A 25,520-nucleotide genomic window follows, 5' to 3' on the forward strand; every position below is an offset into this window, starting at 1 on the left:
ATGACGGATGTATGAGTTAGCAGGTCCAATGATCTTCTAGATGAAGTCAGCCAATGGATGAGGAAAACTTTATCTCATCCATATAATACAAGGCGTTAAAACATATTCTGAATATCCAAATACAAATTTATGAAGCAAAAAATCAATGGAGATACCTTAGTGAGCACAGAGATACCTTTACAAAGTCTTACTATTACAAAAGACATCTTATTTACAATATTAATATCTTAAAGACTTTTTTGCAATAAAATACATTATTGAAGTATCAAAGCAAGTATTTATTTTAATATTACAATTTTTACTGTTTATACAAAAAAATATATAATAAGCAATTATCCTTTGTTTGCCATAGTTACGGAAAACAGAAAGACAAATAAGGAATTACAGCAATATGTCATTAATGTGTTAGAAGCCGCGTCCTTCGAAGCAACATTTTTAGGTTTCCAAAATTCTTAAATGAAATTGCACTTATAAAAAAATTATTAACGCCAGGATATGGTAATCTATATTTCAAATTTTGTCGCGCGGAAATCTCCTTTAAATAATTTAAAATTCTTTTCATGAATGACTTAAGCTTGCGCACTAACGAACGCAAGTCCGGAGGAGAGCGTTTGCGTGCCGACCTGTCTGTGTTGTAAATATGGCGTCTCAGGACGATGAAAAAGAAAAACTAGATAGCACTAACAATGTAAACAATGATCAAGAATATTACAACTTAAATGTATATAAGGTGAAAAATTAAGTTTTACGTGCTTTTAGTGATTTAGTAGTTTATCATTCTTCGCATGTTTATTGTGTATATCGAGTGTGTAGTTCCATTTTCCTATGGCGGCCATATTCGGTCTTAGCCGAATCAGTAAATAAAAATCGAGAAAGTTTTGGCCTGAAGAAATGGAAAATGTTTATGTGATTACTGTCCAGTTTTTTCAAGAAATGAGTGGCTTTAGTGTTTTGGATAAAGAAATCACTCCGCCTTACCAAACTTTGTTATAGTTTCCAGCTTGTTTTTTATTCTCTTACCTACCAAGATGAGCTCTGAGTATGATGTTACCTTTTGTTATACTCCTTTCAAAGCACGTACACCTTTTAATTTTTTTCTTATTTTTATTTTTTTTTATAAGGCAAAAGTGATATCATTAGCTTATGACATACTCAATTACAAATTTTTTTACTCTTATGTCATAATTTTCAAAGATTCACATTTTCTCGGTTGTGTTTTATTTTTTTAAAAACACTATTTTCAAATAGGTTAATCATGAATGAATATAATGCATGTACAAAAAAGCATAAGTAATTCTAGAAAGTCCTTTTGCCTTAGTTTAAAATGGCCTTTTTTATATAGGCTAAACTATACAGTCATTGGTAATTCAGACCTTTTCTTATTTAAAGCTCTTAATGTAGGCTAGAATTCTATGTATTGCTCCATGTTTTTATTGCCTTATCAGTACCTATTTTATTTTTAAACTAGATCAAAAATAACATAAAAGCAAAAGCAAGCATAAAAGTCAAAAATTGAAGATAGCTCACCTATTTATGACTGTATTGCATATATATATACTGATTGTTTATATATATATATTTGCCCTAGTAATAAACTATTTTTGGATTTTTGTTGCTTAAGTTCTGGTAACTAAATAAGCTCTTATACTGCATTGTTTGTTATATTATGAATTGGTGGAGATATTAGCTGTTAGGTCTTAACAGGTATGGCCAATGTCATAGATTTACAGAATATTCTGTAAATCTGTGCCAATGTTATTAAATTTAGTAGTCTTCTCTAGAGATTATTTTGATATTTTTTAAAGGCTCTGTTCTGCTATGTTCTCATACAATACATTTGGTAAAGAAATGTTAAATTATATTATATGACTTTCTTAAATTATATTATTTATATATTGCATAATTTTCTAACAAGAAGACTTGGCTACCAGCTATGTTTTATTAATTATAATTAAAATATATTTTCAAGATCACAGAATTTGAAAATTTAAATAGCGTATTATTGTATCTCAGTGGCGAAATATAGCAAAATATATAAGTAATTAAATAGATAATAATTGGCTGTGTTCTTTGAGGTAATATTCAGAAAATTCTAATTTTAATTTGTAATTTGAAGAACCAACAAAAAAAAATGAATAAAGTTTAAGCCATCATCAGTGCTAATTGTCAATTGCACACATTAAGCTAACAAAACTTTTGGAAATAATTGTCTCATCTCTAAAATTAACATTTTGAACGAACATAAAACCATTACAACCATAAAAAACCACTTTGGTGGATATGCATTTCATTTTATCTTTATGAAGTAGACATGTTTATTTTATTTATGTATGAGTTATTAAGAAGTAATAAAAAAAAATTATATCTGACTGGGGTAGTATATAGAGAAACACAAAAATAAAGCTAAATGATATTAACTGCATGTGTTGGACATTTAATTAATAAAATCTACATTATTATCTCTAGTAAATTTACCTTCCATTTATCAATCTGCTTAATATTTTGTACAAAGTATGCATATGTTTCTCTATCCTTAAAGGTATCAAAATAATAACTAATGCAGTTCATTATAGAAAAATTTTTTACTTTGTATACACATTTTAAATTCAACAAACATGATAAATATCTTTTCTTCTTTCTTCTCCTTCAACATATAAATTGCTTTTCTGATTTTTGATGAAATTTTTTTATGTCAGGTTTTTTTTCTTGTGATGCTTAATGACATTATAAAATATAATTTCAGAAGCTTTGAATACATTAAATTGTTTATATTTAACATGCATTTAGAACATATAATTAAACTCAATATTAAAAAAAAAAAATACTGATAATTTAATCATAATTTTTTATACCAATGCTTTATGAATTGATTAGGTAATATATCTATTAAGGTAGATGGTTAAAATACTTATTAATATAAACATATAACTATATCTCACTATTTAAAACAATAAAGCATATTTCCATTTGTTATAAACATGATTGACAGATTAGTAATTTTTTATTTTAACTTTTTTGACAGACTAGTTTTGGAATGTTGTTAAAAATATCTTTAACTATTTTTCTGCATATTTTTAATCAAAAACTCATAACATACATATGAAAAAATCGTATATTGATTAATTTAAGCTATTGGTAGATGGTTTGCATCGGCTGTGGCTCCAATAATCTTCATCCCAATGTATCCCACAGATGTTTGATAGGATTGAGATCTGGACTGTTGGCTGGCCACTCTATAACTCCAATATTATGGTCATTTAAAAAAAATGTTGTTATCCGAGCTAATAACATAATATACCCTCCGCCAAACCAAACAGGTTCTTGCACAGGTCAGTCCAAATACAGCTCACCTGTTTGTTGCCATATCCGAACTCATCCATCATTGTGATGTAAGCAGGATCTGGACTCATCTATAAACACAACATTACTCCATTGTGGTATTGTCCAATGACCATGTATTCTGCCAGAAATTCTTCGAGCTCTTTGATGCTCTGCTGTCAAAAGAGGCACTCTAACCGACTTCCTAGCATGCAATTAAGACTGATGAAGTCTCAATTGCATGCTGATCAAGTCATTTTAAAACTCTCGTGCAGTATTGGTTCATTCCCTAGACGTCCACACACTTAATAAACAGTCTTCTCGGCGAGAAGAGGTTCTTTGATGTTGAGTATAGGGCCTTCTTTTGATAATGCCATAAATTAAATACCGATTCCATGGTCTATTTATAGCAGCTGGACTTTGAGAATTTCTGTGACTCTTCTTCTGGAATAACCTTCCTCAATTAATGTTACGGCCCTAGCTATGTCAACTTCATTTAGGTACACTCTATGGCATATTCTTCTACCTACCACATCAATATTCATGTTTTCGTTGTAAAATTTTAACTAAGACTGATAAAAACAGGCGAAAATTTAATATGCGCTGATAATAAATTCCTAACATTAAAATGTCTACATTTTTTCTGAGGATATCCAGACAAAAAAAATTTGTTTAGAACTCTACAGGCTAAGTCTGAACTAAGGCTGAAGTAGTCTGATCTAAAGCTAAGTCTGATCTAAGCTGACTCTAAGGCTGAAGTTTATATATCATGATTGTAAAATAATATTTTCATTTAATTACAAAATATATGAAATATGTGGGTTTATGGAGTAGTGGCTCCTTTTTTGTTTTGAGTAAAATTTTTCTTTTTCTTTTTCTTGTACTCTCCAGGTTTATTACCATTTGTTTCTAGGTACTCTAACTACCAATCTCATTCTTATTGTATATGGGTTTGGTTTTAGTTTTTTTTTTAAATAAAGGTTAAGAGTTTAAAAGTAGCTTGTATCTATGTCTTGTGGTACTTTTTCTTTTATCTGGTTTCTGGTCAAAGTCCAAGAGCTCTTAATTATCATAACATAGTTGTTGTTGACAAAGCTTTTAGGTAAAATAAGAATTTTATATTTAGATTTAAAAATATAAACAATAATACTTAAGTAGGAAAAAAAGTAATACAAAAAACATGAGAAAATATAAATCATTAAAAAACACAATAAAGTACATAACCTAGCATATATGTAGCCTAGATGTAATAAAAATTTAAATTTAATGAACAATAATAAAAACAATACACCAGAAAGAAGCATCAGACCAAACTCATAACTATAATATTTACCATATACTTCAAATTTTTCTAAGCTATGAAATGGTTTATTTGCCAAAAGCTTTTGCTTTTTCAAATTGTGCTGTTTTTTTTTATCTTTTTGTGGACTTCTTTATATTTAGGGGTAGGTAGTTAAAAATATTTCTACCATCATATACAAATAAATTTGAACAAGCTCAGTATGTGGAATGTGTAACCTAAAGAAAACTATTCAACAGGTCAAAAAGTGACAAAGGATGACTTTTCTTTGATTCTCATTTTGCATTGAATGCATTTTGCAATTGAATTGCAGACTTTACCTGGAGAACAAAGAAGCTGTTAAAAAAAATACTGAGGATGTGCTTCCATTAGTGCATTATATATATTTTTGGCAATTGCACGTTCAAATTATTTGCCTTTACCCTAAGAGCATAACAGATGAAACATTATTGAAAGATGTGTTTGCCACAATTGACAAACTATCAATGTTTAAAACTAAAAATTTGTATTAAGCTGTTGGGCTGCAACAAGAATAGATTTCATAGGAATATTATCAATGTAATATTTAAAATTATTAATATTAGTAATAACTTTATAAAAAATATAGGAGTTAATTAAAACTTATAATACTAGTCATGCCAGGCTTTTACTTTAGGCATTGTTGTTTTGTACTGCATTTTGGTTATTGGAAAGTTTTCTTGAATATATTTGTATTATATTGTTTTTTTTATTGAGAGCTTGAGCCTACTAATATATTGGTCTCACAAGATGCATACTTGAGGCCCACATAACTATTCAAATGCTTCATAAATGACATTGATGAGGTTAAAGGTTTTTACTGGGCTAGCCATGCATGGCTTTGTAGGCTGACAAGACAATTTTACTGTAGAGTGAGAGTAATTTTATGCAACTCTTTTATCAAAATGTTAAACATCTTTAGAATGAGATACACTCTAGATAATTTAATAATGCATTGTCATTGTTTATTGACATTTACTGCTTTTAAAAGTGATCTATCCTTCAATGTAATGAAGGATCATCTTTAACCTTACACTTATTATCAACTAGACATGTCTGGACTAGTTCTTTTCTATAAAATAATAAATTCATTTATAGATGGCTTTAAACAGGGCTCATAATCTTTTTTGAAAAGTGATTTATGTATATGATTTACATTTTTAATTAAAAGGGCTGCATATACATCATTTTGTTTGTTTATTTTTATATATTATGAACCAGAAGATATTGTGTAGTAGTAGTATCATTTATTTGGAAAAATACCAATACAAAATTTGATAAGAAAAATCTTAACCTTTAAATCATTATTATTAATCAAAAAAATAACTAAAGGTTACTACCCCAAATCAATTTTAATTTCAGTAATATAATATAATATAATAAGGCCAAGATAAATTGTTATACAGTATGGATTTTAAATAATTTCAATTCTCAATCATAATAAATTTTACGTAAATCTAATAGGTAATAATAGACTTAGCGCAACAAAGCGACAGGAACGACAGAATCTTAATCATTATACCATCATTAAGAGTCCACAAAAAAGTCCACAGTTTTTTTTGTAAGTTAAAAATTTGTGGGTGTGGACAGACTAATACTTCTTTATAAATGTTGAAGGAGGAAAACTGTCAAAAGAAATCATAAGACCTTAAAACTCAATATTATAAATATTGCATCCTAAATAAACATCAAATGCTGAATTTTTAAAAACATTAAACAACTTAATAAACATTAAAATAAAATAAAAGATTTACACACCCTATCCTAAAAGCTAAGCATTTTAAGGCCTTAAGCTTTTAAACAGACATTAAATTAGAAGAAAAAAACACTAAAATTGTTTATTATTTCCAAGAGCGTTAGATAGATGAAAACCATCTGCCATGTATAAATTGGATATTTTTAATAGAATAGAAAACCCAAGTTTCATATATAATACAGCACCAGGTTGTTTGAGGATGTCAAAGCTTTGCCGAATTTTCTTAATCCCTAAAGAAAATTTTGGCAATCTTTATAATTATATTCTAAAAACCCAATAATTTTCTGGTTATATGCTACTTTCCCTAATAATTTCCGGTTTATTGTCATTAATAATTCTATAAAGAGTTCTGACCACCTGTCACAAAATAAAAATATTTCCATGTTTTGTTTGAAATCATTCTTTCCGCCGGCCTTTTCTTTAGTTGTGATTTTTTTCATTAAAAGAATGCATTTCTTTGGAAATTTTTAATTTTAATTTTTTGGTACTTGTACTATTGGTGGAATACTGAACTTAATGTTTTTTGCAAAACTAAGTCGCGACCCGCATCGCAATTATGTAACAAGCTGACGTAAATAATAGTGAATATGCAAACATCTGGATTATGTACAATAATCTATTTTGGATTGGGAATAGATTGCCGACTGTTACCCTCATACAAAACTTGCAGAAATACTTATTTAAATAACAGACATTTACACTACTGGACAGCATGCTGACTAGTGGTCAATGCAATGACAACAGCACCTCGAGCCACACACAAAAGGCTACACTATAACTTTTGAGATTACATTAAGTTTAGAAAATGTTAATAATAATTGGTTTGCTTTCCTAGAGACTCTTGACATCATTCACCAAAATATCAGTGCAGACTTCTGCTTGGTTAGGTTAAGAAGAATTTATAGTAGACACCAATCAAATTATTTTTAAAGATTTGTGTTTAATATTGTTTAAATGCATTGCTCAATATATTCTGAGATAAATAAACAAAATTGTGATAATTCTCCTTGTTTCAGATATGAAATCACTTTTGCCTTTAAAATATGTAGTTGATCTCTAATAGGTGGAAGTTGGTTCCACAGTTACAATGTTTAGTTCATAATAATAATTTTTAATGCTTTTTAGTTTCTATTTACCTAATTTTATATTTTGATGCTCTTAAAATTTATGTTAATTCCATCTTTTGAAAATTTGTATTATTAATAGTCCTTTGGTTGCAACTTTTGGGGTGACACGACACTCATGTGAACATAGTTTGCAAAACATGTGTCGAGAATAAAAAAGAGTTTTGTTTTGTGGTAAAACTGTTTTGTGATTTGTATTATTAAATTTAATTCATATTTTTTGTGAGATGATAATTGGCAATTTTTCATATTTTGAATGTGTTGTGCAATTTGTAATCTGTCTTATTGTATAATTTATTTCTGTTTATCAGGGTATTGAGTTAAAAATTTTATAAGGTGGACTTGTTTATTTCTGTTCTTCATGTACTGTTTTCTTTCTTATTATGTATGTTTTGTCTCTTTGGCTTTATCTTTTGTCTTCCTTAAATTCTTTACATTGCATATATGAAACTGATGTTCCAGTTTAAAAATTGTGCAGGAGGAATAGAAGTAAGTTGAAAACACAAAATGTTAACAATGTCAAAATACCTAAATTTTCCAGAAGAAAAGTGAGCAAATCTCAACATTCCAATTAACCTGAAATCTGTCTATAAAATGTTCTGAGAAAATTTTTCTCAAGGAGATCTGAATTTGATTTATAATTTACATCGGTCATAAAAAAACAAAAGGGAGAAGGACGCAGTATTGTAAATATATAATTAGTTTGATTTCTGCTTGGAATTTACCTAACCTAATTTCCGTCAAAAACTAATTAGGATTCTATTATTTGGTGACAGCAGATAGAGTGCTTCTGAAAATGCTAGGCCTTCGTACTACTTTTGTCAGGTTATATTAAAATGTGTTAGACATGAATGACAATTTTCTTCTGAGTGTGGTATCATCTCCCAGGAGCTTTAAAAAATTTGTAGCCTGTTCCGCTCGAGGAAAAACTAGTTTTTTGTTTTTGAATTTTGAACAATGTTTTCAGTGTACTTGCACCACTTTACTTGGGTGGGTAGTTGGCTTTTCTTGGAGTCCTTCCTACATCACTTTATCTTTTTAAATATAATAAACCCATATCTATATAATATTATATTATCATTTTTCTTTTATTTTTATCTTTAGTAGCAAGCCTGTATTTAATTGACCTATTCCATATTTGCGGAGGAAAATATGCTATTCTTACATGTTCTTACCTATTATACTTTATTATCTGGTCTTACTATGCTATAAAACAGGAAAAATTAATGAAATAATTAATAAAAATAAATTTAAGTTCTTCAATATTTTATTAAGATCAATTTAAGTTAGGTTAGTTCTAGTTACATATTTTTCTATATTTTGTGTTTTTTTTTTACTATTTAGAATGTGGGTTAATTTATATGTCATTTTGTGAAATCAGCCACAGTTTATTTTAAAATGGGTTACGTACATTTTTTTATGTAGTTTATTATAGTTTTTGTAAATAATAAATTTAATAACCTATGGTAGATCTATTTCACTTTTTTTCGAAGCATACATCATCTTTTATATACCCATTGTTACAGAAATATGATGCAATACTAAATGATAAATCATCTGCATTCGAATCAAAAGTAACATCCTTGATTGAAGTTTGGAAAAGCATTTCAGGGTTGAAGCATGCCCACTTTGATATTAAGTATCTTATACAGATTATTGATTGGGCTAAATTACATGCTCTCAATATTGTTTTAACTGGAGAGTGGCGCAATATTAAAGGTAAGTTAACAAAGATTTTTTATTATATATATCTTTTAGTTCCAAAATTAAAAGTTCTAATTTTTGTGGTTAATCTATTTTTAAGCATAACTTTTTTTAAATTTACAAATAGATAATAGTAAAAATTATCTCAAAAGATCAAAATGAATAGTTGGTTATCTAGTAAATGTAAGTGGTAAATAATAAATAATAATTGAAAATGGATTTATAGTTAATTTAAACAATTATATACATAGTTTTAATTATAAAATATTTAAGCAGAATTTCAAAAAGTCAATAAATATATTTAAAAAGCTAGGTGACAGCAGTAAATCGTTAAATTATTGCCTTAATATTAATTATATATGTGTGGCAGAAACATGAGACAAATTAAACATGATGCCAATACAATTTTTAGAGCCAGTACGGAATGAATTTGTAACATTATTGGAGTTCGCACAGAAAAGCCTATCAAATGTAAATGACGCTTTTTCTGCCAGATGTCAGAAACTGGTAGATGTGGTAAGGCAACCTTGGGAAGATCCAATTTTAAAAACGTTAATTCAGGATAAACATGCTGTAATAGGGCCCACAGGTAACTTTCCTAAATTCATTTCATTGAAGAGTATTAACACTACGTTTTTTTAGAAATAGATTTTTTTTGCGTTGAGACTGCCTATTTGGTATCAGTAAGGCTGAAGAAACTTTGCGAAAACCATTGCGAGGACCTTGCATTAAATTTGGTTATTAATTTTTTAAAATACAAAAAAATAGCAGTCACTCAACACCTCAACCTGAATGCAACAGAAACTCAGTTATGGTTTATATTCGATATTTACATCGCGCTGCTTTTTAAATTTGATGAGAAAGCGAGGATAATTGAAGAGGTAGAGTAGTATAAAAAATAAATACATTTTTAAAACATAACTTTTTTTTTGCAGTTTAATGGACTGCCACTCTATGAAGGTGTGCAACTTACTAAACGCTTTACTAAAAAACGAGTCAAAATTTCGAAAATATGGCGTAAGGCAGTTAGAGTGGCAGTTTTTGGGTTGAAATTTTATATCTCCAAAGTCTTAATGAACTTTGGCGAAAAAACTGATGACAATAAAGTTTTTCTTACACAGCTAATTCAAACATACCTAAATATAGCCACTGACAAAGATATGCTTGAAGAATTTATTGAGAACATCAGAGACTGCACTAATAAGGCTGCAGATGCAGAGGGTTTGTGCCATTTGGTTGAAATTATACATAGAGAGGTAAGTCACATTACATTTTTTTGAAGCTTAATTGACTGTATGTAAGATACATAATTCCAATCTTCTAGCATATGTTATAAAATTTTATATGATATATCTTTTCTTTAGTTTTCATTATAATAGTTTTGTTTAGGCATAGTTCACATTAATAAGTATAAGTTGCAGCTTTATGATATGTAATTAATTAATATGGTCCATTTAATTATCATATGTTTTTAGAAATGAACGATTGTCACTTATTGACTTACTTCACAACTTTATAGGTGAAGTTATATGGCATCAATGCACTGTAGGGTTAATTCTATAGAACAACTAATTCTAGTTGTAAAAAATATTTTTATTGGGAAATTCTCTATAAGCAACAATTTCTAATTACTAATTATTGTTACCGGTTTTTACTACTTCTTACTTAATAATAGTAGTCTTGGAACTTTTGTTTGATTGAAAGTTCCTGGTTATTATTATATTATATATATCTGCGGGGTTAATTTTTATCGTTGGACATAAACTAAGCAAGTTAATACATTGATTTCGGTACTTAACACCTTTAGTCGAGCTGCTATATTTTAAATATGTCAAGGATCTTAGTTATTCCTTACTTTATTATATTGTTATCTACTGCAACAATTTTACTAATAGATTGGATTTTTTTTCAGTCAGTTATACTTGTTGAATGTTTTTCTTCATATAAAAGTTATAATGAATATAAGCTGGATCTAATATTTCCTTTTGTTTCGACTAACGTTTTACATTCATGCCATGTTCACGGAGATATGAATTTAATTACAGATTTTAAGATACATCATATTTTGTTCTGATTTTAATCTATTGTTTATTTTGAAAACGATTCAAAGGTAGACCGTCAACACCAGTAAGACGAAAATACTGAGGAAATTAATAATAAATGTGTACCTCACCAGAGTTTTCTTGAGCTCATTTCAGTTATAATTTTTTTTTTGGCGCAGAAATTTTTTATGACCACTGGTGGTTCTTGAACCTTCGGTAGTGTGGAACTTCATGATTGCAATACAGGGTACCAGTTGGGTCCCTGCAGTGCGGTCTGCTTTATTGTAGTCCCATAGATTTACTCACACACAGTTTCTATTGCTTCTAGGAAGTCCAATATTTTGCCCAGTGGTGTTACTGATCTTTTCTGGTGAGCATTTGGCTACGCCCAGGCTGTCGCCCTGGTCTGATTGAATGCTTCGCAGAAGCATAGAATATACAGAGTGGTTTCTTGCTCTTCCTCACAAACTCTACATAGTGGCGTATCTTCCTTCACGTCTGTCTAGGTGTTTCCTGCAGGGCGTATGGCCTGTGAGCAACTCCGCTACCTTTCGCAGTTGTTTTCGGAGTGGTCCAGTATATTCTGCTTCCTGAAGCGCGGGGTGCTCAAAAGTTGTTTGGAGAATTATTCTACTTGCAGCAGTCGTACGAGACGGTCGTGTTTTCGTTCTTTGGCTCTGTTAGTATTGAATGTTTGTTTTGTTTTGATTTGACCGCGTGTTTTAAAAATTTTTTGTTTAAAAATTACAACAGTGTGTTTTCCGCTATACATACGCTTCCTGATAAATTCTAGTTCCTATTATACTGTTTACGTTCCGCTAAGTATAAACTTTTCCGGTGTAACTTAACGTGACCTTGTATAGCTTTTGACTTTTTGGATATTTATTGAACTTTTAATATTGAACATTATTTGCTGTGCGTGCTTTCTAGTTAAAAAATATTTCCCGCTAACTATTTAGTTCCTGTGTAACTCTGTTTGTTGAACTATTTTTGAGTTTTTCCTGTATAAACATCTACCGTCCACTTGAGAATAATGGCTGAGTTCAAGTGCGATTCCTGCCAAAAAATCGTCTCGGATAAGGAGAAATACAAACTTCGTTGCAGTGGGGAATGCCGCCGTAATTTCTGTATGGGCTGCACAGGTCTGGACAAGGTAACTACAAAGGTCCTTCATCAGCAGAAATACAACATTAGATTTTTCTGCAGTGTTTGCGATTCACCAACATTAAAATATCTTCATGATAAAGTTTCGCAGCTGCAAAACTCTCAGATATCTCCAGAAAGTGTCGATGCTCTGGGTACTTGTCTAAAGAAGAATAACGACCTTCTTCCAGTGTTTTCAGAGATGTACGACATTTTAAATTCTCGCGACTCCAAATGGAAGAATCTCTATGACAAAATTGATGACATTCATCGCCTCCATACTGTCTCTGAAAATGGACAAGAATCTCTTTTCCATTCAATCAAAGATATGAAACACGAAATTTTCAACCTGTCATCAATTCTTATGGACAACCATGGTGAGGCGGTAAAGGTACAGGTCCATGATTCTTCCAATGAAGAGTTAAAAAGTGAAGTAGAGAATCTGAGGAAAGATGTTAAACAAATGGCCCGCACTATAGAATAATTAGGTTTATTTAGGTATTTTCCCGGATAAAAATTTTTCACATTTTAGGCACCTTTATCAATCAACTGACTGGAATATTCTCTCTGACGACGTTGATTCAGAATTCTCTAGATTTGCAAAAACGCTATCTAGTCTTTCTCACAAATCCTTTCCTTTCAGACCTCTTAAAAAGAAGCAACATAACCCCTGGTCTACCCAAGGCTTGCGTACATCTGCTAAGAACATGCGCTTATTATCTCATCTTAAGAAATTTTCAGACAGCGCTTTTTCTCATGAATACGTAAGACTTTACAAAAAAATTTATCAGAGAACTTTAAAAGCCGCCAAGGATATTTACTATAATAGGAGACTGGCTAAATCTAAAAATGTGGCTAAGGAAACATGGTCGATTGTTAATGCTTTAAGAAATAAGCCTTCGTTGTCGAATACTATCTCCACTTCATCTGAGAACCTTAATGATTATTTTGTAAATGTGGCAAATAATTTAATGAGTACCATAACTCCCATGATCCACTTTCATATTTTCCCATTGCAAATGAGAATTTCCACAGTTTTTTCTTTACGCCCGTAGTGGTACCAGAGCTTTGCAGTTCAATTAGGGAAATCAAAAACAAAGGCTCTTCTGGAATTGATGGGCTTACTCTCAAAATGTTTTCAAATCTGCCCGAATGTACATTATGTCATCTTATTACTCTAATCAATCAGTCTTTTCAAAAAGGTGTTTTTCCTAACTGCCTTAAGTTGGCGATAATAATTCCACTACATAAAGGAGGAGACAAAGATCAGTCTTCCAACTATCGCCCTATTGCTCTTCTTCCCACACTTTCAAAAATTATTGAAAGATTGGTTAAAAAAAGACTTCAATCATTTTTGCTAAAATATAAAATACTTACTTCCCATCAATTTGGATTTTTAAATAACAAATGCACAAATGATGCTATGTTTTCTCTTTTTAATAATGTATACTCTAGCTTAAACAACCAACAGCAACAATTTTCTGTGATTTTTTTAAAGCCTTTGATTGTGTTAATCATGACATCTTATTAAAAAAGTTGCAATATTACGGGTTCAGAGGAGCGCCTTTTGAATGGTTTAAGTCGTATCTCAGTAACAGAAGTCAAGCTGTGAGAATTGATTCGACTATGTCTTCTTGCAAGCCAATACAAAATGGAGTGCCTCAAGGTTCCGTACTTGGCCCTATTTTGTTTCTTATTTTCATCAATGACATTGCTAATCTATTAACGGTAAAGTCTGTCTATTTGCTGATGATACTAGTTTTACCTGGAGTAATCCGGATATTTCTACACTTCATAGAACCGTATCAAGTGATTTAATTACTATCAAATCATGGTGCGACTCTAATCTCCTTTGTCTCAACATTTCCAAAACTAAAATGTTGTCCTATAAAAATACCTTGCAATCTTTTGCACTTGGTAACGCAACAATTGACGAAGTTGATTCTGTAAAGTTTTTAGGGCTAACTGTTGACAACCCGTTAAAATGGGTCACACATATTGACTCTTTATCAAGAAAATTCAGTTCCGCTTGTTTTGCGTTAAGATCAATTTCTAAGGAGCTTAGCCTGTCTACTTCTAGAACAGTTTATTTTGCCCTTTTTGAATCGCAGCTTCCATACGCCCTTCCATTCTGGGGTACATGTAGTGCAACTCAATTTGACCGTATTTTTAGACTACAAAAGAGAGCTTTACGTTATACACTGAGACTTAAATACAGAAGTCATTGCCAGCATTTCTTCAAAAAATTTCAAATATTAACTCTTCCATCTTTATTCATATTTGAGTCCGTTTGTCTAATACGCAAACACGGTTCAGCATCTGATAGGCCTTCCCATAGTTATCCACTTAGATACACGGAACATGATCTATACCTGCCTACCCCACATTCAGAGTTGGTCAAAAGTTCCATATTATATAATGCAAAAAAAAATGCACAATCATCTGCCATTGGAAATTAAATCCATCACATCTTTTTTTTCATTTCGTAAAGCATTAAAAGCATTCTTACTGGAGAGAGCTTTTTACGCAGTTAACGATTTTTTTTTGTAATCATTGATTTGAAATTTCGCACTAGCTGATTATGTATTTTTACTATCTGTACATGTTTAGGTATACTGCTTTGTGTAGCTATTTTAGGATTTTTTATAATTTTTTACTTTTTTAAAAATTTTTTACATTTTTTTTTTAACATAGAGAGATTTTTTAATGATTTTTTTTTGACATTGTATACATTAAATTGTATATTTTATAATAATATTTTTGACTACTTACAATATTTCAATTGTATTAATCTGTATATATTGTAGATATTCTGTTCTATTCTATTTAATTATTTAATTATTTTTTTCTTAATTTTGTTTTATTTTTCTTTTCTTTAATTGTGTTTTGTTTGTATTTTTGTGTCTTTTTTGTTTTACAGCTTTGTCTACAAATTGTAACAATTTCTTGACAATAAAGCATTGATTGATTGATTGATTGAGAGTTCCAGCTTTGGCAGTTGATCCCAGTATTTTTGATGCTCCAGTTCCAACCAGTGCCTGATATTTTCCACGTTTGATCGCTGACGCAGCATGTTGCTTATATTCTGTGATAGGATTATCTCTGGCCTGTTCTGATTTTTGACTAGGTCCGCGAGGTCCTTCCAGCAGTTTGGTACAGTCTTTGATCTGGTCTCAAACTACCAATTATTTTTCCTATTATGTTTGCATGTAAGTCTGTTCCTTCCAGTCCCACGTTCAGGGTGCGTGGCCTGCCCTGTTGTGAATTCTCTAGCACGCCCACAGCTACCTCGAATCTTCGATCGTAGTGTTCCATACTTGGTCCATTTCCTTTCTTCCTTTATAATTACAAAACGTTTGTCTGGTGGCTGTGTGACCTTGGTTTTGTCCGTTCTTAGTGCTATACGCCCAAGGTTCTGTACCTTGTTGAATAGGGCATAGGAGGACAAAGGGTACCAATAAAACGGCCATTTATGGTGGATCCTCCTAATTTTACGCAGGATGAAATGGATGAAAATGATGAAATCTTTCCCAGTGTGTAATTATTATAGCTTAATATCTTATCTTTATTTTTAATTTAAATATATTTACTATAAAATTTATATTTTAATGTTAGTATTATAATATAAAATTAATATAATACTATTATTATTAATTTCTTGAATTTTGCCTTAGAAACAATTGAATTAAGAATAAAAAGAATAATAAAACCCGTTTTGTTCCCTTCAGAGGAGTCGCTGGGAATTTTCCAATTTCAGGGCGTCTATAAGCGTGGATCAACTATATGACCTTATAACCTTAATGATCCGTTTAAACCTCAAAAAGAGTAGTTAACAAGTTACGAGAATTTATCGATTTTCGAATCTGCTACAAAAACGTGCCATCCTGACAAAAAAGATAAATATATCTTTGTTTTAATGTACTAAAAAGATACGAACGTAGTAGCAAATCCATACAACCTCTTTCTATATTCCTATTCCGAAGACTGGTTGGCAACCCGAACTTTACCCGATTGGAACGGAGGTGAGATAGAGAATAGGGTTTAGAATTTTTTTTTTTTCTAGAAAGGAAAATTTCTTTCTATTGAGTTACAGAGTTCGTTCGCTGTTTTTCAACGTTCTATTAGCTTTGTTGCTGCATAAATGGGGAATACTTTGTCAGAATTTGTCAAAGAATATTCGTTTTATACCTTTAAGAAATATATTAAAACAATGTTTTTGCAAGAACAATCTGTTTGATCATTTATTCTCCGTTTGAGGATTTTGATTTTTTTGAATATACCAACTAACTATAAATTTACCATTTGAAATTAAAAAAAATCTTATGTCTATTAATAACTTATGCAATAATTATATACGGTTCTAATATTAATATTGTTGTCCCCTCCCCTCGCGTTTTGCGGTTAGCCAATGCCTGTATTGCCTACTCTTATATTTGTTTTCTTTTTTTTCAATTATATTTTTTTCTTTTTTATGTGAATTATTGTATTACATGTATTTCGCAAGAAGTCATTTTAAGGATGCATCACACGGTATGAAACGGTTTTCTTATAATCGAGATGCACACTCCTATTTGCCTCTTTTATTAAATTAAAATATGTCGAATATTGTAATCTGTAACTTTTCTTCTTTGACAATTAAACGTTTTCTCTTTTTTTCTTCTTCCATATCTTTTTGGTATACTTTTTGTTAGAATGTGAAATTACGGTAGGGAAGGAGGGAATTTTATGAATTTGGCAATTTATTTCAGAAAGAGAGATCTAATAGTGAAAAGAAAATAATATTACATCAAATTAAAAGAATACGTTAAAACACTAGTTTATTTTATTTTTTTAGCTTACCTCTAAAACACCTCTAAAAAAGAAACTAAATTAATTTAAATCTATGTATTAAATGTACTTTTATTGATTATTGGAATACATAAATTATAATATTAATGACCTGGCAGTTAAATACTGCTTATAATTTTTTAATATTGCTTTACCTTTTTATAGGCCGCTGATCGAATGCCGCATTTCATTATCGAAATGTACATAAGGGCGTTGACCACTGATATGAATCACTTGGAGCGTTACAAGCTGCAGAAAGATGAACTTAAGGTGAAATCAACAACTTCAAGACTATCCGGCGCATATGATAATATGGCTGAGTTGCTCACGGACCATATCAAAGTTTCAAGAGAATGCGCTCTTACAGCATTCAGTATCGAACCAACCAAAGAGAGGCTAGAAAAACTTGAAGAGTTGGCTAAAAGAAGTGGATACTCTGTTGTGAATAATGGTATGTACTCAAACCTGTTTAGCTGCATTAGATTCAGATTTTATTAATGCGTTTTATTTTATGTTGAAATAAATAATGTTTGCCATATTAGGCAATGGATATCTTAAATTGGGTTTTTTATATCAAGCAGGTATATGGAGTTGTGTATGTGAAATCTTTCTATATAAATTATTTATTTTCCTTCAGGTTAAAATGGAACAGTAGCGATACCTTACAGTAAATTTAATAAGAAAATTAGTATTATACAGTTTGATTAAAAAAATACTATAATTATAACACAATTTACATGATTTTTTTTTATGGTAAACACAAGCATTTAGGCTATTATTTCCAAATTTAGTTATTGGTGTTTTTTTAAGGCACTATTAAATCATTCAAATATTTAATACAAATGTAATAATGCAACCGGCTATTTTATTATATACAGCATTGGCAAATTAACATTACGGATAGGAGATTAATGTAATAGAAACGGAAGTACATAACTGTGAGCAAAGAAAAGACTGTATCCTCACCGGATATCGTCGCCAATGGTCCAATTTTTTGGGAAGGTATAGTTTGTGCAATATTGCAATATTGTTCTATTTAATAATTACTCTTCAAAGAAATGAGAAGCAATATTAATTTTATATTAAAAAAGAGAAGTCTCTTTAAGAAGGAAATGTGAAGCTAGATAAAGATTTAACCATTTATTATTATTATTATTTTTAAGTTATTATTTAATACACCAATTTATCTTGCGTAAACTATAGCTTTTACGGGGCCAACTAGGATGGTCACGACAAAATAGCGCACAGAAGAGTGTATAGCTCGCAGTCGGACGCGCCTCATGTGTGAGAGCGCTATATGAAAGTGTATATCACATGCGCTATGGCACATCTCAGTCTTTTCTTTACCAAATCTTAGTAGTTTTGTATACACTGTTATGTACTTCCTTTTCGAATGCATTAATGCCTTGATGTTAAAATAAAGGTAATAAAATTTTACCTTTGGCGTTCGATGAAACAAAAAGTTACCACATGTTCCCTGGAACTGACTTTTTAAATGGGAATGTGCATCAATTAGATAAATAAATTTAGAATAATAATAGAAAATAAATTGAGCTATTACAGTAGCAGTCACCTTGACCATAGATAAGAAAGCTTAGTCTCAGGTAAGCTAACTAGACCGGTTGGCCGTTTAGATCAGTACTGTAAAATGTGTTTTACTAAAAATCCACCCTAAAGGCAGATTCATCAGAACTCAAAAAATGACAATTTAAATAAATAATAACAAATCTCAAGAAAAAATAAGTGACAAGAATTACGCGGAATCTCCCACCTAGTAGTAAAACGCATCCAGTTCAATGAAAGGACTACTATTTTAAGAAAGAAAATATTCATTGTTGAATTTAAAGGAAAATATTTACAATGAGAAATCATAACATAATTAAATAAGTCAGGCTAATCTACATTTGGTGCGAACACAATGTTAATTAAAAATTAAAAAAACGTAATTCTGACTCATCTTTTGATATCTGACAAAAGTCAGTAGCCATGGTCATCCGCCGCCGCCGTTCCGCTTCCCGCTCGTCATGTCAATTCTAAAATATAGCTATCTCCTCACAGATTTTCAGGCACAGTTCAACTATGGACAAACGAAAAGGAGAGTATTCTTAATGTTTTCAATAATTATCACCTATGTAAGTCATTAAGATTGGAATTTTTTTTTTGTCAAAAATTCAGAAAAGACGCAATTTTTTACATATTGGTTCTGATGATGGATCTGTTGAAGACGGCTTGCTTCTCTTTCAAATGAAAAAAAACATGAGGAATGAATGGTCAGAAGAGAATTGTGTTATAATAATAAAGAACATTATACCATTCAAGAATAATTGACAAAGGAAAAAGCAGAAGAAAAATGACAATTTTGGCACCCTTTTTCATACCCGCAAAAACAAGGCTAAGGGGAATAGGTACAGAAATAGGCACAGCTTGCAACGGAAGAGTCTAAAACTGAGTTCATATGGCCACAAATCAAAGAAGCGGCTGGGGTTTGTTTTTAACGAAACGGTCCACAACGTTAGTTTTGAACACCGAAGAATGCTGTCGACCATGTACTTATTTTATATGTGTTATATTGTGTAACCAATGTTTTGCTTCTTCTATTATGTTTGTTTCAAGAAGTTTAAAAGTCGTAAATAAGTATGAACTTTTATGCATTTATTTCTTTACAAAAGTATAGTATTTTTGATAATTGCATACATCAGATATTTCTGAATACTTTTTATTCAATTGAAAATAATGTAATATCTAATACCAATGTTTCGTATTTTAATATTTAACAAAATCGTTCCAAATGCCATTAACGACATTTATTATACACATATGTTAGTTTGGAAAGTTTTATTGCGAATGTAAAAAGACATCTGAAACCGCAAATTTTTGTTTGTGCCCCCAACAACACATTTTAATTCAAATGACAACACGTTTGTCACCTTAAATTGAAGATTTCATAGAATATCTGCACCAGAAAAGTTTTTCCACTTAAGAGCAATCATCAGCACGTGACTTTGCCCGAAATGGATTTAACGCGCTTTATCGGGAGGGTGAGCATTTGGCAACAACCCATCTCTAAAGCGAAGCAGAACGCTGTTCGTCTCACAGCAGATTGGTCAATGTCGCTCGAGATTCGTCATGAGGAACCGATTCGTGGATTTTTTAGTTTGCAGGCGGTTGGACTTCTTTGCGTTTCCTTACTTACAAGTCGCATGTGTATTTTGATATTTCACGAAGTTTGATTCAGTAAATAAAATAACATTTTTGTATTAGTTCAATCAAAATATCCTCTTGTTCTTATGGTAATTTTAAAGTTTATTGACTATTCAAATTGACGGATTTAATTTATTCATAAAAAATAGGAGGTTATTAGTATCACAAATATATGTATTTAAAAATGCTTTTAGTAATCAATATATAAATAATACATTAGAGACATGTGAGTGACTCCCGTCAAAAAAAGGGTAGAAGCAACCCTATAGATCGAAAAAAAAATTGTTTCACTTCCAAATATGCCAGTAAAACGCAGTTAGTTAGCAATCAAAATACAAAAAATAAGTTATGATAGTAATGTACTTTAATTACCAGCACTACATTAATATTACAAATTAATTTATTATGTACAGCCTAAAAATAAAAATTACAAAATAAAGATAATAAAACACAAAATAAATTAATCATAACAAAAATCAAGTATATGAGAAAAAAATACACTCACACTACACAACATTGATATAAAATTAGAATTATTACAGATTAATTAAACCAGTGTGTTTGCCAAGCGTTGTAACGCAGTAATAAAAAAGACAAAACGATGTTTGTTATAATTTTTCAATCATATATTTCAATCACCTCGGGGCTAAACGAAACGGCGGCCATGTCGGGCTCATAGAGATTTCAATTTAATACTGGAGATTTCATTTTTGGTTTTAGTTTATCAAGGGGAAACATTTATTAATTAATTTATATAATTCATTTCTTTTAAAAATGTTAATCAACTTTAAATATGCTTTAAACAGTTCTTAGCAATCATAATAAAAAAAATAAATTATAGACACACTTTGAACTTCATCAAAGGGGCATAAAATAAACCGCAAAGTTCAATTAATTTGAAAAAAATATGTGTCTCACTTTCAAACATGCTATAACTTGAAAATTGATGTGTAGAGAGAAAATCATAAACAAAATAACATGTCTCAGAGACACTGGTTTTTTTTTAGACTAAGAGGATGCAAAATCACTCATATTCTCCACCGCGTAGATAATAATAATAATAATAATAATAATAATTTTGAATTCCTTGCATTAGATAGAGGTGGTTGCCGCAGGGACACTTATTTATTTTTTAGTTTTCTGCGGGATTAATAAATTTTAAGTTATAGGGCTAATACAAGGGGTTAATATCTGGGGATTTATGGTGTACACTCTAAAGGATTTACGGGATTTATTAAGGAATTATAAAAATGTTTGGGGATTTATCGCAATTTTTGAGGATTTACGGGGATTTATGAAGATTTATGGGGATTTATAAAGAATTATTAAGGACTTATAAGGGATTTAAATCATCTGTTTATGTTTGACGCATGCGCATAACATATTTGACGTGTGGCAACATGTCTGAAACAGCAGGCGCCGGCGTCGCTAGCTGTCGAGTTACACCGAGAGTTACACGTGAAAATGCATAGCATTGTTAAATACACCTTCGCACCAAGAGAAGTTAGCAATTATACTAAGAATATTATCGAACGAAAAGATGACATGGGATTGCAACTACAAACTGTTCTGGACAATTTTGAGGCAAATTTAAGCAATTAAGAACCCAGATGTCCAGATCATACCAACTTGCCAAGCCAACTGTTGACCTGGTTGTTTGACTTATCTGTAAAAAATTCAAGCCAGTCAAAATATCGGAATGCATATAATGACTCAATAGAGTACTTCTCGTTATATTTATTTTATGTAGGTGGACGGTTACTTTATGAAACGCTTTACGAAAATATGAAAGGCAGTTTACCATCCATAAGCTGTTTAAATAAATTTATTGACAAAAATTCTTTAAGCATAGAGGAAGGATTTTTTGACTATGATGGCATTTGTATGTTTATGAAGCAAAGAAATTTACCTAACGTTTTATGGATCAGCGAGGATGCAACTAGAGTAATCAGCAAAATTAAATATGATTTGAGGACTAATAAGTTGGTTGGTTTTACTATGCCATTGGTAAATGGAATACCTGCAAGAGACTCGTTTTTAGCAACACCTGCAAAAGCAATACAGGACCACTTTAAAAACGCTACCAGGTCAAATTATGCATATGTATGGCCCAACCCACATCACAAAACGCGCCAGGATACTGTCTTGCAGTGTTTGGCACAGATAATAGATTTACAGCAGCCGATGTTACAAAAAGATATATAAAAGCATATAAAATTAAATTTTAAAGAGAGAGGTGTTATTGTATTGGGTTTTGGCTCAGATGGGGATACACGTCTTTTAAAGGCAATGAGACAAGGCGCTAAATTGTGCTGTACCGCAGTCCTGCTACGATCCAAATGGAGGTGGTTTCAAGCAAATTATAGTACAGAAGATGGTACTTCTTATATTCAAGACACGGTACATATAGCAACCAAGTTACGGACTAGACTGCTTAACCCTAAAATCAAGTTAAAGTTCGGTAATGTTTATGCAAGTTCTAAACAATTGAAACAATTAATTGCAGAGCACTCCAAAGACAAGCACCTGTTGACATATTCTGATTTAAAATTAGAAGATAAAATGAATTTTAAAGCAGCAGAGAAAATATGTTCAAATAACGTTATTAGCTTATTAGAGCAAGATTCAGAGAATTCAGGTACTGTTGCCTATTTGAAATTGATGCGCTTAGGTACTAGTTCGTTTTTAGATCACAAAATGGATGTCAGAAGTAGAATCTATTCAATTTGGTACTGCGTTTTTTTACTTAGAATTTGGCGTCAGTGGCTTGTAAAAAACAAATACAAAATTGAAGAACATTTTATCTCATCAAACTGCTATGCTTGTATAGATTTAAATGCCCACTCACTAATTAATATTTTATTAAACATCCGTGAAAATCCACTTTTGTGAAGCGACATGTTCCTAACAGTACTTTTTGGAAGCCAGAATTGTGAGCAAACTTTCAGAACTACCAGGTCTATGATCTCCACATATTCTACAGTGGTTAATTTCAGTGGTAAAGATATTTTGGGGCGTTTAGATAGAATCAAGACAGTAAATCATATTATACATGATCTCAAAGATGTCATTGTATTTCCAAGGGAAAAGAAACATCAAGAGAAAATTAATATTGTCACCGAGAGTGAAACAAATTTGCTAGGAGTTACAGATCTAAAAAACTTTACAGATACTATGATAGCTGATGCAGTAGATCGTGCAATGCAAGACGCTCTAATATGTGCGCAAGAACTGGGCATTTCTGTCGAAGGAAATAATTTGTATTATTCCGCAATTCCACCAATAACAGACATTGTAAAAGATGGAAGTCCAGACGACGAGGAGGAGATGCAGATAGATGATAATATAATTGACATTAAAGATGATAATTCATGCAATGTTTCACTCGAGATTTCACCTAATGAGCTTCAACACTACAATTTTACTTCTCTACCAGTAGAAACTGAAGATTTTAATGGCGATGACTTAAACAATCCAAATAGCCAATTATTTAAGGATTTATGCGATATATCTCGTATTGGAGTTATGGATAACCTTATTTTGAGAAATTATGATCAAAAATTAATGGATGAAAAGATTGAAGAGGGTCCATATATCAGAGTCACTATTGCTGATAAATCAAAAATTATTAGAAAGTCATCGCTCTGTTGGTTGCTGGAGGAAACTAAAAATAGGGTTAGTACAGACAGACTTAATCGTTTTGTCGTAAGAACTACAGGAAGACATGAAAGGACTAAAAAAGAAGGAAGCAAAAGAAAATTTTTATCAAAATCTCCATCAAAATATAAAAAAAAATACAGAAAGAGAAGTGAGATACCTCGATCATAAAATACGATGACAGTCCTGATACAGAAACATTTTCTGAAGATGATATCGATATGGAAACTAATGTAAATGAAAAGAAAAACCTAAAAGCAAACGCACAAAAAGATTTCCCCTACAAAAATTCTAGTTTATCCCTCGGTTTATCCGTAATTTTAACTTCAGTAGAGATTGATAAATTTTATGCAGTATATTACGACGAAGGTTGGTATGTTGGAAAAATATTAAGAAATATTGATGGCAATCCAGATAATTCCATGGTAGAAATGACATTTTTAAGACAAATGAAACGAAAACGATATGAGTTTAAATGGCCTGGGAAACAAGACATATTAAATGTAGAAATACAATATATTTTTTTCGGACCTATATTCATAGAGGAAAATGAACTGAATATTTTCCACATTGGTGAAGATGTCTTAAAGCAGATTAATATTAGTTACAAAAAGAAACAGCAAAACTGTTTAGATATTAGTTAGTTTCAAATGTTTGTTTACCTGTTATATCTCTACCTCGTAAGGGCACTATTTAAAAATAAAAAAAAAAATAGTTTTTCGAATGCGTCTTATTGTATGAAAATCCATCCCAAATCATAAAGGTATTGCTAAATAAGTAGTGTTTATGCCAAATATCTAGTTAAAAACTAAATAAAAAACAGACTATATTAAACAAAATTATCAATTACTAAGGTTTTATTTTGGATTTATGGGGATTTATCGGGATTTATGGAATTTTTAGAAGGATTTACAAGAATCTATGGTGATTTAATGGGATTTAATAGCCAAAAAGGAATTATGGTGTACAACATTCTGGGCAGATATTTACCCCTCGGGCTAATATGTTGGAATAATTTTGAAATGAAAACACATATTGTCAAAATTTTTAATGACGGTTATACCCGTCATTTGCATATCAAAGAAAACCAATATCCATATGCAAATGACGGTTATAACCGTATACGAAAATAGAACAAAAACATAAAATATTCTTACATAGAAAATATAAAAGAAAACTTAATAATACCTAAATAACAACGAAAAAAAAAATAAAAAATTAAGTATTATTATGATAGCTTTCAAAGCACATGGGACATAGAGCTGGTTTGTCAGTACATCCCTTACACCTGAAGTTTCTTTTCGAATATTATTTTTTGAACATAGTCTACAACGTAGAAAATAGGGTTTTCTTTTAAATCCATCTGGTGCAGGGATTTTTTCGGGAAAATGTTGAAACATTTGTTGATTATTTAATTGTTGTGATGGACC

At 30.7% G+C, this 25,520-nt stretch overlaps 1 protein-coding gene across 3 annotated transcripts in view; it reads left to right on the forward strand.

The window, feature by feature from the left end:
* Positions 1–591: 591 nt before the first annotated feature.
* LOC126748101 (uncharacterized) overlaps positions 592–25,520 on the forward strand; it is a 54,639-nt gene continuing 29,710 nt past the window's right edge. For 2 of the 3 annotated variants that reach the window (XM_050457099.1, XM_050457102.1), the window contains exons 1-6: positions 592–730; positions 9,043–9,235; positions 9,633–9,809; positions 9,863–10,101; positions 10,156–10,476; positions 17,398–17,683. In XM_050457099.1, the coding sequence (XP_050313056.1) occupies positions 641–730; positions 9,043–9,235; positions 9,633–9,809; positions 9,863–10,101; positions 10,156–10,476; positions 17,398–17,683 (1,306 nt within the window). In that variant the 5' untranslated portion in view covers positions 592–640. Of the gene's footprint in view, positions 1,074–9,042; positions 9,236–9,632; positions 9,810–9,862; positions 10,102–10,155; positions 10,477–17,397; positions 17,684–25,520 lie in introns of all 3 variants that reach the window. The other variant, XM_050457101.1, reaches the window with a different exon arrangement.

The sequence above is a fragment of the Anthonomus grandis genome, chromosome 22 (assembly GCF_022605725.1).
Source record: "Anthonomus grandis grandis chromosome 22, icAntGran1.3, whole genome shotgun sequence".
Lineage (NCBI taxonomy): Eukaryota > Metazoa > Arthropoda > Insecta > Coleoptera > Curculionidae > Anthonomus > Anthonomus grandis.